We start from the raw sequence: 16077 nt of genomic DNA, 5'->3' as shown, positions 1-16077 counted from the left end.
TTCACTTCAAGGGAGATTCCTTCATGCTTCCAGGTGCAGAGTCCTTGTGACCCCGAGGGGTGCAAAGCCTTGGATGTTGCAGAATTCTTGCATGGTTTGGGGAAGCAATGTTGCAATGGGAGCTTTCCCACCAGAAGCAGATGTGTTTCTGTTCCAAAGCAGAGCAGCAGCGTTTCCACAGGCCAGGAGAAGAAGATGTCTTGCAAAGATTTCCTTTGAAGAGTCTTGCTTGAAGAATCTGAGGATCCACCTGCGAGGGAGCCCTTAAGTAACCCTAAAAGGGGTTGGTCACTCTCTGAAGTGACCCACCTATCAGAGGGGGTCAGGCACTTATTCTATCTGGCCTAACCAGTCAGATGCTCCCAGGGACCTCTGCACATCTTATATCCAAGACTGCAGAATCAAGTGGCCACCTGGCAGAGCTCTGTGCACCTCCCTAGGGAAGGATCTGGACGGGGTGGGGGTGGTAACTCCCCTATTCTTTGTGCAGTTTCATGAGGTTCCTGAACTGGTGCAAACTGAATTATTCAAGGAGGACACCAAATGTGCCCTTCAAAGCAGTCTGGTGGCGCTCAGAGGCCACCCCACCCCAGCCTTTAGACACCTAATGCACAAGGGGAGGTGGTCACACCTCTCCCTTGCAGGAAATCCTTTGTTCTCCCGGTCTGGCCCAAGTCTGGCTAACCAGCAAGAGGACAGAACAGTGTCTGGGGTGAGCAGCATTGTGGGCTGGCAGCTAGACCGCTTAAGGCTGCACAGGCAGAACTAGGGGATCCTCTAAGGAACCCCCAGTGTACATGGCATCATGCAACTAACACTGTAATCAGTTTCCTTGCATGATTTCAGCATGTTTGATACCAAACATGCCTAGTTTCGGAGACGCCATTATGTAGTTGGACTACTCATGTTGACCAGTGTCCGCTACATACCTTAAGATGGCTTCCCTGCACTTACAGAGTCCAGGAATTAGCCTGAGGTACGTAGGGACACCTTATTCACGCAGGAGTACCCTCACACTTAGAGACATGCACACTGCCCGAGTGGTGAAGGGACTACCAGAGGAGTGACTTATAATGTCTAAGTGCAGAGAGCAGATTCGGTGGTGAAAGGGGGCCTGCACCATTTGACACAGGCTGCAATGGCAGGTCTGCAGACACAGTTTGCATGGGCTCCGAGGAGTAGAACAATATATGCTGCAGCACATAGGAGACCCCTGGTGTACCAATGCCCTGGGTATCTAAGTACCACATATTACTAGGGACTTACACGAGTGCACCAGTAGGCCAATTGTGGGGCTAAAATGTTTACCAGTAACCAAATTTAGAGGAGATAGCACAGTGACTGCGGTCCTGATAAGCAGGATCCCAGTGAACTACAGTCTAAACCAGTGGTTTTCAAACATTTTTATGCTGGTGGAAAAATAAAATCATCACCTCCCCCTCAGAATTGTTCACAATTATTCTAATAAGTTGGCAATGTTTAAATATGTCTAGGCTTTATTTAAACATTGCAGTTATGTTCTGTTACCTTTTTTTAAATGAAATAAATTAATCTCGGCTTAAAACAAAGCACTGTTATCAGCATAATGCTTCTTTTAGCCAGAGGCTACCCCCACTCCACCCCTCCCCCATCGACCCGCCCCCTGGGATTACTTGAGGCCCCCCCCCAGGGTGGCCCACCCCCCATTTAAAGACCCCAGGTCTAAACACACTGACATCAGGCAAAAAGTGGGGGTAACTATGCTAGAAAGATGGCACTTTCTTACAACTCTCACCTGATTTCCTACAAATATCTAGATTGTAATAAATATAACTCAGCATTGTGCCTTTGAATTTATTTTTGCATCTGCCTAGGTCACAATTGAATGCCTGGTAGAATAGCTTCAAATGTGTGCTTGTTTGGCAGGGCCCTTTCTAGAGCAAGGCATTACCAGGTTTAAGGGCAAGGATCTGCTTCTCGCAGAAACGTCCTGCTGTATGTAAAATGAAGACTTTACATATTTGTAATGGTCACAGACTTTGACCATGCGTACCCCCCCTGAGTTTCTCAGAAATGTCTTTTTCAATATTTATTTTAAATTGTTAAATGCATTTCACTTGCTTATCGTGTTATATCTAACTTTGGTTGAGAGTAAAACTTGTTTTAATCCTACCACAGTGTAGACACACCAAGCTATTTCACTTTTCTATTGAAAAACAGGCCAAAGCTTTTGAGTTGAGCTACCTCGAAAAGGTTCCAGAAGTGAAGGACACGGTACATAAGCAGTCCCTCCTGCACCACGTCTGCACCATGGTGGTAGAAAAGTATCCTGAGAGCACAGACCTCTATTCTGAAATCGGGGCCATCACCAGGTCAGCCAAGGTATGTCTTAAAAAACCAGAAGTAAAGCAGGCTCCATTTACTGCAGATTATATTTATTCCTAAATTATCCTTGTGTGGAAAATTATGTAGCTCCTCAACAGGCAAACCTTCCCATCTTTTCCACTTGACTACAGATTGTCCGCCATGTTACGATCTCCATAGGCTATTATGGGATTGTAATACAGTGGATGCGATATCCGTCACATTTGTGATGGAGTAACTCCCTCACCACACTCTAAATCAGATCCTTAATCTCCATGTGCATGAAAACATATATTTTTGAATTGTGATGTCATTATATATTTTAAAGGTGCAAATCGCCACTAGATGTACGTGATCGTGTATCATCTTCCAGCATCTCAATTAACATGCGCCCAACCTAATTCATGCTGTGTGAATTCCAAGCGTACATAGAGAATACTATGAAGTCAGCCTAAGCCAAAATCATCAGCAAGATCACTGGTGTGTTTATGCAAGCACTACATCTGTATTTTAGAGTCAGGGTGTCTCACCCAAATAAGACAGGTAATCTAATATCTATATTATACATTTACTTTTTTGTTGTTTAGCAGTTCTTGAGGCCTTCTCATATGGTTTGTATTGCAAGGCTTTTGTTGAGCATTAGTCATATTTCTTCGCAAATGTAGCTTCTTACTCCTTCTTCTTTCAATATTTAAACACCTAGGTAGAGAGGGTGAGAAATTTGAGTTTAGTCAATTTGTTGTAATTACCATTTTACAGCATTTATCCTTTTCGGCATTCACATGCTGTGCATTATTCCGCCATCTAGTGGTTGGGTCCGGAAAGTTTTTTTTTGGGGGTGGGGGCGTCGTCGACCACCATTTCGTGCTTAGTCTGTCCTTCTGTGACATGAGGCGGCGCCCTGGAAGTTCCTGTGCATGACCTCCATCTTCAGACTCTTTTTTTCGCTGGTCAAGCAGCACAACGAAGGAACTCTGAAAATATTTTGAGAAACATTTTTTTTAAAGGTTGTCTGAAAAAAGAAGGAACCTTAGAAGACTATGTTGAAGGAGACAGTGAGAAGAGAAGAGAGACCTCGCTGTGCCCCATCGGGGGACAACGCAGGAAAAATATTATTTTGATGTGTTATCTGTAGTCTATTTACTCTTTTAGACTTGACGAACATAATGAGCTGTACTTCTTGACATTATTGTGTGCTTATTATTTGATTACACCTTTGTCTTTAGTTTGCTGATACAGATGGATTCCAGGGCAAGCATGTTTATATTATCCTCTCAAGGGCTTTTGCACCTTGGCCTAGCTAGCAAAAATGTTTACTTGGATTTTATTGATTCCGATATTAGTGGCATACAATAAATGAAGCAGACCAAAGAATTAACACCTGCATAGCTTTTAGCTAATGTATCATGATGTGAATGTTCTGAAGTTAGTCCTGTCTTATGCATTGTTTCTTTTTTGACGATTTCATTGTGGCAACATTTGATTTGTATATACTTAAATACATTTACCTTCATCTTAAAAAACCCAATTTCTCTTTTGTTCAGTGGCTCCCATAGTATAGAAGTTGGTCAAAGTTAGAAAAGAGGGACATTTAGTGAAATATTGCTTATGGATTAGGATTGAGGCAGAGTGGCATAATATCTATTTATTGGTTCATTTGCTATTGATGGTTCTGCAGGGATTGTTATCAATCACAAACAGGTGATGGAAGGAATACTTTAAAAAAAGTCTAACCACTGGCAATCAGTCAAGGTAGTATTCCAGTCCATCGTTTTTTGGCCACGGTGCCACTGTGGACAAAGGTCCTCCTTATGCCGATCAGTACTGAACCTGCTCTCCTGGGAACAGACCACCCTGAACTGCCAGAATAGATGCCCTGTAGAAGGGACGTGGAGGCACTGTGCCATGACATAGTTAAGCTATGAGTAGCCATGATCTTAATGTATTTTAATTTTTAATACTGCCAAATTTTAATACATAGCCAAAATATTTTTGAGAGAAAATGTAATATTAATGAAAATGAAATGTCTGTGTGATGCAATGCTGGCAGGCAGTGTCTCTGTGGCATACATGCATCCCAATATCATTAAAAGACAGAAATATTCCTTCAAATGTATATTAGGGATTACTTTTTAAAATGATCTGCCAGTTCCTTATTAGCACATTTAAATGATCACTTTTGCTTTTAGGGCCACATGTACAAACATCAGGTTTTGCGACTCGCAAAACCTGATGTACAACAGTGTAAGTGACACTGTTTGGGATTTCCAATGGGGTTGCAAATGACCTATCTCATGAATATTCATGGGGTAGGTCGCAATTTGCGACCCCATTGGGAATGGCTGCCCTCACAGGGATGGTGGCCTGCTGGAGACAGCAGACCACTATGTCTGTGACTGCTTTTAAATAAAGCAGTTTTTTTTTTTTAATGCAGCCCGTTTTCCTTAAAGGAAAACGAGATGCATTTCAAAATCAAAAATGAAAAGTTTTCTTTTCATTTTTTCAGAGCAGGCAGTGTTCCGTGGCACTCCTGCCTGCTCTGAAAAAATATTTTCGCTACCATTCACAAAGAGGAAGGGGTCCCGTCAGGACCCCTTCCCGTTTGCGAATGGGTTAGAACCAGTTTGAAACTGGTGCTAACTGCAATTGTTTTGCAACTGCATTCGTGGTCACAAAACAATCATACATACCATCTGGATTCGGTATTAGGAACGGACGCCCTTGTCACGCCCCTTCCTAATACCGAATCACAAAACCCAATTAGCATTCTTCAAGTCGCAAACTGGCTGATTCGCCTTTTCCTTAAAGGAAAACGAGATGCATTTCAAAATCAAAAATGAAAAGTTTTCTTTTCATTTTTTCAGAGCAGGCACTGGTCAATGGGACCACTGCCAGCTCTGAAAAAATATTTTTGCTACCATTCACAAAGAGGAAGGGGTCCCGTGGGGACTCCTTCCCGTTTGCGAATGGGTTAGCACCAGTTTGAAACTGGTGCTAACTGTAATTGTTTTGCAGCCGAATTCGCGGTCTCAAAACAATCATAGATACCATCTGGATTCAGTATTAGGAAGGGACGCCCTTATCACGCCCCTTCTTAATACCGAATCGCAAAACCCAAATAGCATTTTTCAAGTCGCAAACGGGCTGATTCGCCATTTGCGACTTGAAAACTGCTTTGTACATGTGGCCCTTAATCTTTTGAAGAAACATTGTTGAAAATATGTATATTGAAATGTTTGTTGTAAAGTTTGATTTGTAGTGTGATGCTAGTTTTACAAAGGCCATCCGCCAGCTGAACGTGGTGGCTTCTTCTAAAGCATTGTTTAGTCAGAAGCGTACTGAAAGTCCTCTTTATGATATTGCAGAGAGCATCCTCTATTTTCTGGGTATTATTAATTAGCAGTTTTGCAGAGTTAGCTCTTTAACTCATATGCAGACATGCATTGTTTTCACAAAATGTTCAACATCACATTATGATGGGAACAGCATTTTCTGATCCACAGCACATGTGACAGTGACAAATAATTAATTTATTTATGTATTTATTTATATTATTTTCAAACATTTTAAAAGGATGGTGTTTTGTCTTTAACCCCTTCGCTGCCAGGCCTTTTCCCCCTTAGGTGCCAGTCCTTTTGTTGGCTATTTGGGGCAGTTCGCGCTTAGGTCCTCATAAAGTTTTGTCCACATAAGCTACCCACACCAAAAGTTGCATCCTTTTTTTTTTACAACATTCTAGGGATCCTAGAGGTACACAGAGTTTGTGGGTTCTCCTGGAGGAGACCAAGAAATTAGCCAAAATAAAGTGAAAATTTCGTTTTAAAAAAAAAAAAGGAAAAAATGGCTTTAGAAGGCGGCTTGCGTTTTTCCCCCTGAAAATGGCATGAAAAAAAGGGTTGTGGTACTAAAATCACCATCTTCTCAGGTTTCAGGAACGGGCAGACTTGAATCAGAAAACCAAACTTTTCAACATAATTTTGGCATTTTTCTGGGACATACCCCATTTTAACTATTTTTTGTGCTTTTAGCCTCCTTCCAGTTAGTGACAGAAATGGGTGTGAAACTAATGCTGGATCACGGACAGCTAAACATTTCTGAAAAGAAGACAAAATTCTGAATTCCTCAAGGGGTCATTTGTGTACAGCCTACAAGGTTTTCCTACAGAAACTAACAGCTGAAATATAAAAATATTGAAATTGAGCTGAAAAAAAACCAGCCATCTTTCTCCACATTTTACTCTGTAACTTTTTCCTGCGATGTCAGATTTTCGAAAACAATATACCGTTACATCTGCTGGACTCTTCTGGTTGCTGGGATATATAGAGCTTGTAGGTTCATCAAGAATCCTAGGCACCCAGAGCCAATAAAGGAGCTGCTCCTTGCAATGGGTTTCCACTGTATACCGGGTATACAGCAATCCATTTGGTAAAATATAAAGTGAAAAATAGGTACCAAGGAAATCTTTGTATTTCCAAAATGGGCACAAAATAAGGTCTTGCGAAGCAGTGGTTATTTGCACATCTCTGAATTCCGGGGTCCCCATACTAGCATGGGAATTACAGGGCATTTCACAAATAGACGTCTTTTTTACACACTTTTACATTTGGAAGGAAAAAATGTAGAGAAAGACAAGGGACAATAACACTTGTTCTGGTATTCTGTGTTCCCCCAAGTATCCCGATAAACATGGCACCTCACTTGGCCCAATGCCCGCGACAGGAAACGCACCATGGAAACATCACATTACATTGAAATCTGAAATTTTTTTGGAAAGTGCCTAGCTATGGATTTTGGCCTCTAGCTCAGCCGGCACGTGGGGAAACTTACCAAACCTGTGCATTTTTCAAAACTAGATACCTATGGGAATCCACGATGGGGTGACTTGTGGGGCTCTCACCAGGTTCTGTTACCCAGAAACTTCTGCACACCTCAAAATTTTGCAAAAAAACAAACACTTTTTCCTCACATTTTGGTGACAGAAAGTTCTGGAATCTGAGAGAAGCAGCAATTTTCTTTCCACCCAACATTCCCCCAGGTCTCTCGATAAAAATGGTACCTCACTTGTGTGGATAGCCCTAGTGCCCGTGCCAGGAAATGCCCCAAAACACAACATTGATACATCACATTTTACCAAAGAAAACTGACCTGTTTTTTGCAAAGTGCCTAGATGTGGATTTTAACCTATGGCTCAGCTGGCACCTTGGGAAACCTAGCAAACCTATACATTTTTGAAAAATGGACACCTAGGGGAATTCAGAATGGGTTGACTTGTGGGGCTCTGACCAGGTTCTGTTACCCAGAATCCTTTGCAAACCTCAAAATTTGGCAAAAAAAACACCTTTTACTCACATTTTGGTGATAGAAAGTTCTGTAATCAGAGGGGAGCCACACATTTCCTTCTTCCCAGCTTTCTCCCAAGTTTCCCGAAAGAAATGGTACCTCACTTGTGTGGGTAGGCCTAGTGCCAGCAACAGGAAATGCCCCAAAACACTATGTGGACACATCATATTTTCCCAAAGAAAATGTACCTGTTTTTTTGCAAAGTGCCTAGATGTGGATTTTGGCCTCTAGCTCAGCCGGCGCCTAGGAAAACCTAGCAAGCCTGGACATTTCTGAAAACTAGTCACCTAGGAGAACCCAGGATGGGGTAACTTATGGTGCTCTCACTAGGTTCTGTTATCTAGAATCTGTAGCAAACCTCAAAATGTGGCAAAAAAACACGTTGTCCTCAAATTTCAGTGCTGCAAAGTTCTGAAATCTGAGGGGAACCACAAACTTCTGTCTACCCAGCGTTCCCCCAGGTCTCCCAATAAAAATGGTACCTCACTTGTGTGGGTAGGCCTAGTGCCCGCGAGAGGAAATGCCCCAAAACACTAAAATTATCCAATACTATACTACCTGTTTTAGTGGGGAGGCACCTGCGTTAGTGGTCCTGGGCTCAGCAGCCATCTAGGAAAACCTACCAAACCCAAACATTTCTGAAAACTAGACACCAGACGGAGTCCAGGGAGATGTGACTTGCATGGATCCCCTAGTGTTTTCTTACCCAGAATCCTCACCAAACCTCAAATGTAATTACAAAAATCGCATTTTTCCCACATTTCTCTGTGGGATCACCGCACCGGCATAAATGTTCTCCTACCCAATATTTCTCTGAGTCTCCCGGTAGAAATGATATCTCACTTGTGTAGGTGGGCCAAGTGCCTTAAACAGGGAAGAGCCAAAAACATGTCGAAAATGAGGAGGAACCAAAACGTTTTTAGGCTGGGAAGTGGGGCAGAATTGTTATCGGTATAGATGCAGCAATGCTGGGTGGTAGGAATTTTGTGGGTTCCTGCAGATTCTGTAAGGTTCCATCACAAAAATGTGGGAAAAATGTGTGATTTCAAGCAAAGTTGGAGGTTTGCAGGGCATCGTAGGGAAGAAAATGGTGCGGGGTGCATGTGAAGCACACCACCCTGGATTCACCCCGATGTTTAGTTTCCAGATTTGTCTAGGTATCGTAGATTTTTCTACATGGCAGCGTTCCAAAGTCCAAAAAGTGCAGCCTACACCATTCCAAGTGTAACAATTTTGAGAGCTTGACAAACTCTCATTTCCCAAATGTAAAACCAAACCCCAAAATATTCAAATGTGCTCTTGCTTGCTGTTGGGATACGATCTTTTAGTGTGCGGGGCGAGAGCTGAAAGACTGTTTCCCCCTTCAGCTGGCCATACTGGTTGGTTGCCACCACCCCACTTTTTTTTTTTTATTCCCTGGCTTCTATTAGGCTTTCTGCCCCCCCCAGGGAGTGGATTGGGGTCATTGCCCCTCTACCCACCGGTGGGCAGATCAACTTTGTCCCCATTTATTTTGGGTGGGTGTATGGCCATACCCCCACCCTCTTTTAATAAAATCTTTCCTGGTCTCTGTTGGGCTTTCTCACTCCCCCCCCCCTCCTTGGGGGCAGGTGGGCCTTACAAAAATAGGCAGAAATGGCCTGGAATAAATTTGCCTCCCAGGGGAGCGACCCTTGCCTAAGGGATCGCTCCCCTTGCGTGATATTGGTGCAAAAAAAAATACCTTGTGTATAGTGGTTTCTGCCCCCCTTGGGGCAGATTGGCCTAAGAAAAATAGGCCAATCTGCCCCCAAGGGTGGCAGAAATGTTCTAAAATAAATTTGCCCCCCCAGGGGAGTGACCCTTGCCTGAAGGGTCACTCACCATCTGTAAAAAACAAAACAAAGCAAAAATCCCTGGTGCCTGGTGGTTTCTGCCCCCCTTTGGGGCAGATCAGCCTAATTAATATAGGCCATTCTGCCCCCAGGAGAGGGCAGAAAAGGCCTATTATAAAGTTGCCCCCTGGGGAGCGACCTTTGCCTAAGGGATCACTCCCCTCATAAACATAATACAAAAAAAACATCTCTGATGTCTAATGGCTTCTGCCCCCCCGGGGGCAGATCGGCCTAATTAATATAGGCCACTCTGTCCCTAGGGGGGCAGAAATGGTCTTAGATAAAATGCCCCCACCTTTGGGAAGCAACCCTTGCCCAAGGGGCTGCTCCCCTTATTTGTGTACACACATTCCCTGGAGTCTAGTGGGCATTCCTGCAGGACAATCGGTATGTGATCGTGCTGCAGGAATGCTTAGAGAGACATGAAAAAGGAAGGAGAAGTATTTCCTTCCCCTTTCATGCCTCTCTGACCTCCCCTGCCCCGTACCAAGGAGAAATTAATCTGTTTCTCCTCGGATGAGGTCAGCGCACAATTGCACTCTGATGTCATCAGATGTCACTGGGGGGGCAGGGGTGGAAGGGGAATCGATTCCCCTTCCAGCCCTGTCCGTGGGAGTCGGGTGGAAGGCCTTTGGGGGGAGCGCTAGCACTTTGCCTGAGGGCCGGGTGCAGGACGTAACGATTACATCCTGGGCACCTGAGCGGTGCTGCCCAGGATGAACGGTTACGTCCCAGGTACCCAAGCTGTTAATGCAATGCTTCTATAACCTGCAGTAAGTGTGTACAAGGCTTCACACCACAAATGAAGAGTTAAGGCATTGTTACCAAAGTTTCAAATGAATGCATTTTGGGACGGCACAACTGTTGTTTTCTGTGGTTAATATTTAGATATTATTTTACCCCGCTAATTGTAAGCAATTAAAACCCAACTAACATAAGGGGATTAAGGTTTTGTAATTTGAGTGCACAAATTTCATTTATAAATTAAACTGAGATTATTCTGGAGGGTATCCTGGAAGGTGCGCTTTGATAAACTTAACAATAGTAATGACATTGAATCAAGACGCTTAATAAGGGCACAGCAAACAGTAGACCTCAGGTCCTCTCAAGCTCAGACATAACTAAAATTGACTAATAGAGTGCGGTATTGATTGGAGAAGTGTAGTATCCCTGGGGGACCCACATTGCAAGTCCTCATATGCTAATGATTATTGGGCAAATATTTCTTAGGATGGGAGTTGCAGTTGAAAGAGAAAGAATTTTAGGTCTCTTCTGAAGGACTCGTGGGAGGAGTTGGCCCTAATTGCAAGTCAGGTGGCATTTCATGTTTTGGGAGTATTCACAGAAAAGGCTTGGTTAAGGATTCTGTGTTTTTTTGTAAGTAGGAGTTTTCTGGTGCAGAAAGTCTGTACTATGGATGACATGGGAGGCTTCTGAGATGATTATTAATGTTGGTTAGGTATTTGGCTGAGACCTCACGTAAAGTCTTATGAATTATGCAAGCCAGCTTGTATATGATTGTTGCCTCAATGGAGAGCCAATTGAATGTGCCTAGGATAGGGGTTATGTGATCAGATCTTCTCACATGGATGACTAAGTGGGCTGCAGAGTTAAAATCTGCCTTCAGAGGGGCTAGATGTACTCTGTGTATGACTGTTAGTAGTGAGCTGCAGTAGCCTTACTTGTAGAGGACCATAGATTAAACTACAGTTTTGAAATCATCTTCAAGAATTAGTGACTAGATCCTTCTAAGTAGTCTGATTTGGAATTAAGCACCCTTATCTATAATGTTTATGTTGGTGTGTAGATCATGGTTTTTATCAAGTTGAAAGCCCAAAGATTTTACTTTGTCTACAGTGTATGGTTTACCGTTATGTTGTCTCAAGGAGTCTAACCATGTTTTTACAGGTAAGTTGCAATGCAGCTGGGAGAGAAGAGTTATCTGTGGAACAATATCCACAATTGAATATCAGTTAGAATGTTTGACAGATTTGCAATGTCCCCCGAAGAGGATGCTTTCAAGTATAGCTGAGTGTGAGTGTGTCTGGATAGAACTTAAAAGAAATGTTTGAATTTTCCAGGAGTGAGCAGAGGGGTTCCATGTAAATACTGAATATTGTAGGTGACAGTATGGAGCCATGGGGTACTTATTGATACAGGAGTTAGAGGTTAGAGCGAGAGTTAGATGGCCTAATTTATTGAGAGTGATTTGAGAAGTAGGACTTCCAGTTCATCACAGTATCTTTGATTCCCATCCAATCTTGTAAGATTAGATGAGTAACTGACTATGGCAAATGCTGAAGAGAAGACCAGGAAAGTGAGGAAACATACACCTTTGTGGTCTGTTACTCGCAGTGTCATCCCCTCTTTCTAGTACTGTGGTCTTGGTGAGGCAGCCAGATATACAACCTGACTAATGATCATCAAGGAAGTTATTTTTATTTAAGTATTTGTTAATCTTACGTTCAACAAAGCTTACCAGGACTTTTACCACGAATATGAGGCTGGAGATCGGGCTGCAGCTGATGTGGTTGGCAGGATCTGCATCTGGTTTCTTAAGAGGGATGGCTTTGCCATTTTTGAGGACTTTGGGCACTACGATTTAGCTGAAGAAGGAATCAACAAATTGGGTGAGGTAAGGAGTGAGAGTTGGGGTAATATTCTTTGCCATATTAGCTGGAATGGGGTCAGCAGATGGAGAAGATGGCTTGACTGCTGGGATCATGTTTTTTTGTTGATATTCAGTTAGCAGTTCAAAGGAGAACCATTCCTTTTTGGATCTGCAGGATAATGTATGCATGCAGCAGTTCAGTTGGAATATCTTTTGGGATGCATAGCTTAATTGTGTTTATCTTGTCTGTGAAGAAACTGGAGAGATTATGACAGTTTTCTTTGTTATTTGGCATAGGGCAAATGGGTGGTTGTAGGAAGTTGGCTCTGTATGCACTATTTCAAAGTAAGGAATAGTATGCACAGAGTCCAAGGGTTCCCCTTAGAGGTAAGATAGTGGCAAAAAGAGATAATACTAATGCTCTATTTTGTGGTAGTGTGGTCGAGCAGTAGGCTTATCAAAGGAGTAGTGTTAAGCATTTGTTGTACATACACACAGGCAATAAATGAGGAACACACACTCAGAGACAATTCCAGGCCAATAGGTTTTGTATAGAAAAATATCTATTCTTAGTTTATTTTAAGAACCACAGGGTCAAATTCTACATGTAATACTTTGCATGAAAGGTATTGCAGGTAGTTACTTTAGGAACTTTGAATAATCACAATAGCATATATACTTTTCAAATAAAACACATATAGCTATTTTAAAAATAAGTGCAATTTTCACAGTTCCTAGGGGAGGTAAGTAATTGTTAGTTCTTGCAGGTAAGTAAACCACCTACGGGGTTCAAGTTTGGGTCCAAGGTAGCCCACCGTTGGGGGTTCAGAGCAGCCCCAAAGTTACCACACCAGCAGCTCAGGGCCGGTCAGGTGCAGAGTTCAAAGTGGTGCCCAAAACACATAGGCTTCAATGGAGAAGTGGGTGCCCCGGTTCCAGTCTGCCAGCAGGTAAGTACCCGCGTCTTCGGAGGGCAGACCAGGGGGGTTTTGTAGGGCACCGGGGGGGACACAAGTTAGCACAGAAAGTACACCCTCAGCAGCACGGGGGCGGCCGGGTGCAGTGTGCAAACACACGTCAGGTTTTCAATTGGAATCAATGGGAGACCACGGGGTCTCTTCAGCGATGCAGGCAGGCAAGGGGGGGGCTCCTCGGGGTAGCCACTACCTGGGCAAGGGAGAGGGCCTCCTGGGGGTCACTCCTGCACTGGAGTTCCGATCTTTCAGGTCCTGGGAGCTGCGGGTGCAGGGTCTTTTCCAGGCGTCGGGATCTGGGAGTCAGGCAGTCGCGGTCGGGGGAGCCTCGGGATTCCCTCTGCAGGCGTCGCTGTGGGGGCTCAGGGGGGGGCAACTCTGGCTACTCACGGTCTCGTAGTCGCCGGGGAGTCCTCCCTGAAGTGTTTGTTCTCCACAAGTCGAGCCGGGGACGTCGGGTGCAGAGTTGCACGTCTCACGCTTCTGGTGGGAAATGCAATTGTCTTTAAGTTGCTTCTTTGGAAACAAAGTTGCAGTCTTGGGTGAACAGGGCCGCTGTTCTCAGGAGTTTCTTGGTCCTTTTAGAGCAGGGCAGTCCTCTGAGGATTCAGAGGTCGCTGGTCCTGGGGAAAGCGTAGCTGGAGCAGTTTTCTTCCGAAGGGGGGAGACAGGCCGGTAGAGCTGGGGCCAAGGCAGTTGGTGTCTCCGTCTTCTCTGCAGGGTTTTTCAGCTCAGCAGTCCTCTTCTTCTTAGGTTGCAGGAATCTAGTTTCCTAGGTTCTGGGGTGCCCCTAAATACTGAATTTAGGGGTGTGTTTAGGTCTGGGAGGGCAGTAGCCAATGGTTACTGTCCTTGAGGGTGGCTACACCCTCTTTGTGCCTCCTCCCTGAGGGGAGGGGGGCACATCCCTAATCCTATTGGGGAAATCCTCCATCTGCAAGATGGAGGATTTCTAAAAGTCAGAGTCACCTCAGCTCAGGACACCTTAGGGGCTGTCCTGACTGGCCAGTGACGACTCCTTGTTTTTCTCATTATCTCTCCTGGACTTGCCGCCAAAAGTGGGGTCTGTGTCCAGGGGGCGGGCATCTCCACTAGCTGGATTGCCCTGGGGCATTGTAACACGAAGCCTGAGCTTTTGAGGCTCACTGCTAGGTGTTCCAGTTCCTGCAGGGGGGAGGTGTTAAGCACCTCCACCCAGAGCAGGCTTTTGTTTCTGTCCTCAGAGAGCACAAAGGCCCTCACCACATGGGGTCAGAAACTCGTCTCTCAGCAGCAGGCTGGCACAGACCAGTCAGTCCTGCACTGAACAATTGGGTAAAATACAGGGGGTATCTCTAAGATGCCCTCTGTGTGCATTGTTTTAATAAATCCAACACTGGCATCAGTGTGGGTTTATTATTCTGAGAAGTTTGGTACTAAACTTCCCAGTATTCAGTGTAGCCATTATGGAGCTGTAGAGGTCATTTTTGACAGACTCTCAGACCATATACTCTTATGGCTACCATGCACTTACAATGGTTAAGGTTTTGCTTAGACACTGTAGGGGCATAGTGCTCATGCACCTATGCCCTCATCTGTGGTATAGTGCACCCTGCCTTAGGGCTGTAAGGCCTGCTAGAGGGGTGACTTACCTATGCCACAAGCAGTGTGAGGTTGGCATGGCACCCTGAGGTGGGTGCCATTTCTCCCCACCAGCACACACAAGCTGGCAAGCAGTGTGTCTGTGCTGAGTGAGGGGTCCCTAGGGTGGCATAAGATATGCTGCAGCCCTTAGAGACCTTCCCTGGCATCAGGGCCCTTGGTACCAGGGGTACCAGTTACAAGGGACTTACCTAGGTGCCAGGGTTGTGCCAATTGTGGAAACAATGGTACATTTTAGGTGAAAGAACACTGGTGCTGGGGCCTGTTTGGCAGAGTCCCAGCACACTTCTCAGTCAAGTCAGCATCAGTATCAGGCAAAAAGTGGGGGGTAACTGCAACAGTGAGCCATTTCTTTATACAAGCCCCCCCCAGCCCACAGGCCAGGAGACTCAGCCAAAGCTGGGAGAGTCTTCCTAGTCTGTCAGGCGAGGAAGAGTAGAGGAAATAGGCTGGTTTGTTGCAGGGCCTACTCTGCCTTACATCCTTCTGTTCAGGTCATTCCCTCTGGGGAACTGACCCACTTCCACAGTGATAGGACCTAGTCTGAATTGCCTCTTGTCTGTGTCTTTAATGTCTCCACCCATTCTCTCTATTTTGGGGTTAGAGGTATCCACCTCTGCTAATCTTATCTTAGCCAGGGTCACCCCTAGCTTACCCAAAGAGGTTACCCAGAGCTGGAGTAACCCCACCATGACCAACAAGGTCAGGGGGCCTAACTTGCTATTTGGCATGGGGTCAGACCACCATGCCAAGGATAGTGCAGCCATAAAGGCTAACACCCAGCAGAGGCCACTGACAGCTGTCAGTGCCCAGAACCACACCTTTAGCTCTTCACCTACAAGGGAAGGGGCTAAGTTACAGGCTTCTTTGGGTTCAGGGTGCCTGTCTGCTGTATTAGAGTGGGGGGTTATCACATCTTGTAGTAAACACCCTTCTTCCACTCTTTCTTCTGTTAGCTGAGGAGCCACCCACTCAGGCTTAACAGTTGCCTGACTAGCCAGGACTTCTTGTGGGTCAGGTTGGACGTTACCAGTACCACTTGTGGAGTTCTCCCCTACTGGAGCAGGATCTCTTTGGCTTGCTGGAACCTTGGCTAAAGGTTGTCCACCCTTCCTACTCTGTTTTCTTTTCTTTTTCTTCTGGGGCCTACTTGCAGTTACTGCAGGGTTAGCAACCCCAGAGTCCTTGGGAGAGGACTGGCCCTGGACCAGTTCCTCTCTTGGGCTCTGACTAACCTCTGGATAGTCATTTCCAAGAAGACACTCCAGGGGGAGGTCTGTACTGACTACCACCC

At 44.9% G+C, this 16077-nt stretch overlaps 1 protein-coding gene across 8 annotated transcripts in view; it reads left to right on the top strand.

Moving 5' to 3' along the window:
• FHOD3 (formin homology 2 domain containing 3) overlaps positions 1-16077 on the top strand; it is a 1176281-nt gene that overhangs the window by 1069668 nt on the left and 90536 nt on the right. For all 8 annotated transcript variants that reach the window (XM_069219602.1, XM_069219604.1, XM_069219603.1 and 5 more), the window contains one exon: positions 2200-2361. In XM_069219602.1, the coding sequence (XP_069075703.1) occupies positions 2200-2361 (162 nt within the window). The remainder of the gene's footprint in view (positions 1-2199; positions 2362-16077) is intronic.

Source organism: Pleurodeles waltl, chromosome 2_2 (genome assembly GCF_031143425.1).
Source record: "Pleurodeles waltl isolate 20211129_DDA chromosome 2_2, aPleWal1.hap1.20221129, whole genome shotgun sequence".
In the NCBI taxonomy this organism is placed as follows: domain Eukaryota; kingdom Metazoa; phylum Chordata; class Amphibia; order Caudata; family Salamandridae; genus Pleurodeles; species Pleurodeles waltl.
Note: the sequence above shows the minus strand (reverse complement) of the source record. Positions and strands in the feature narration are given on the sequence as shown.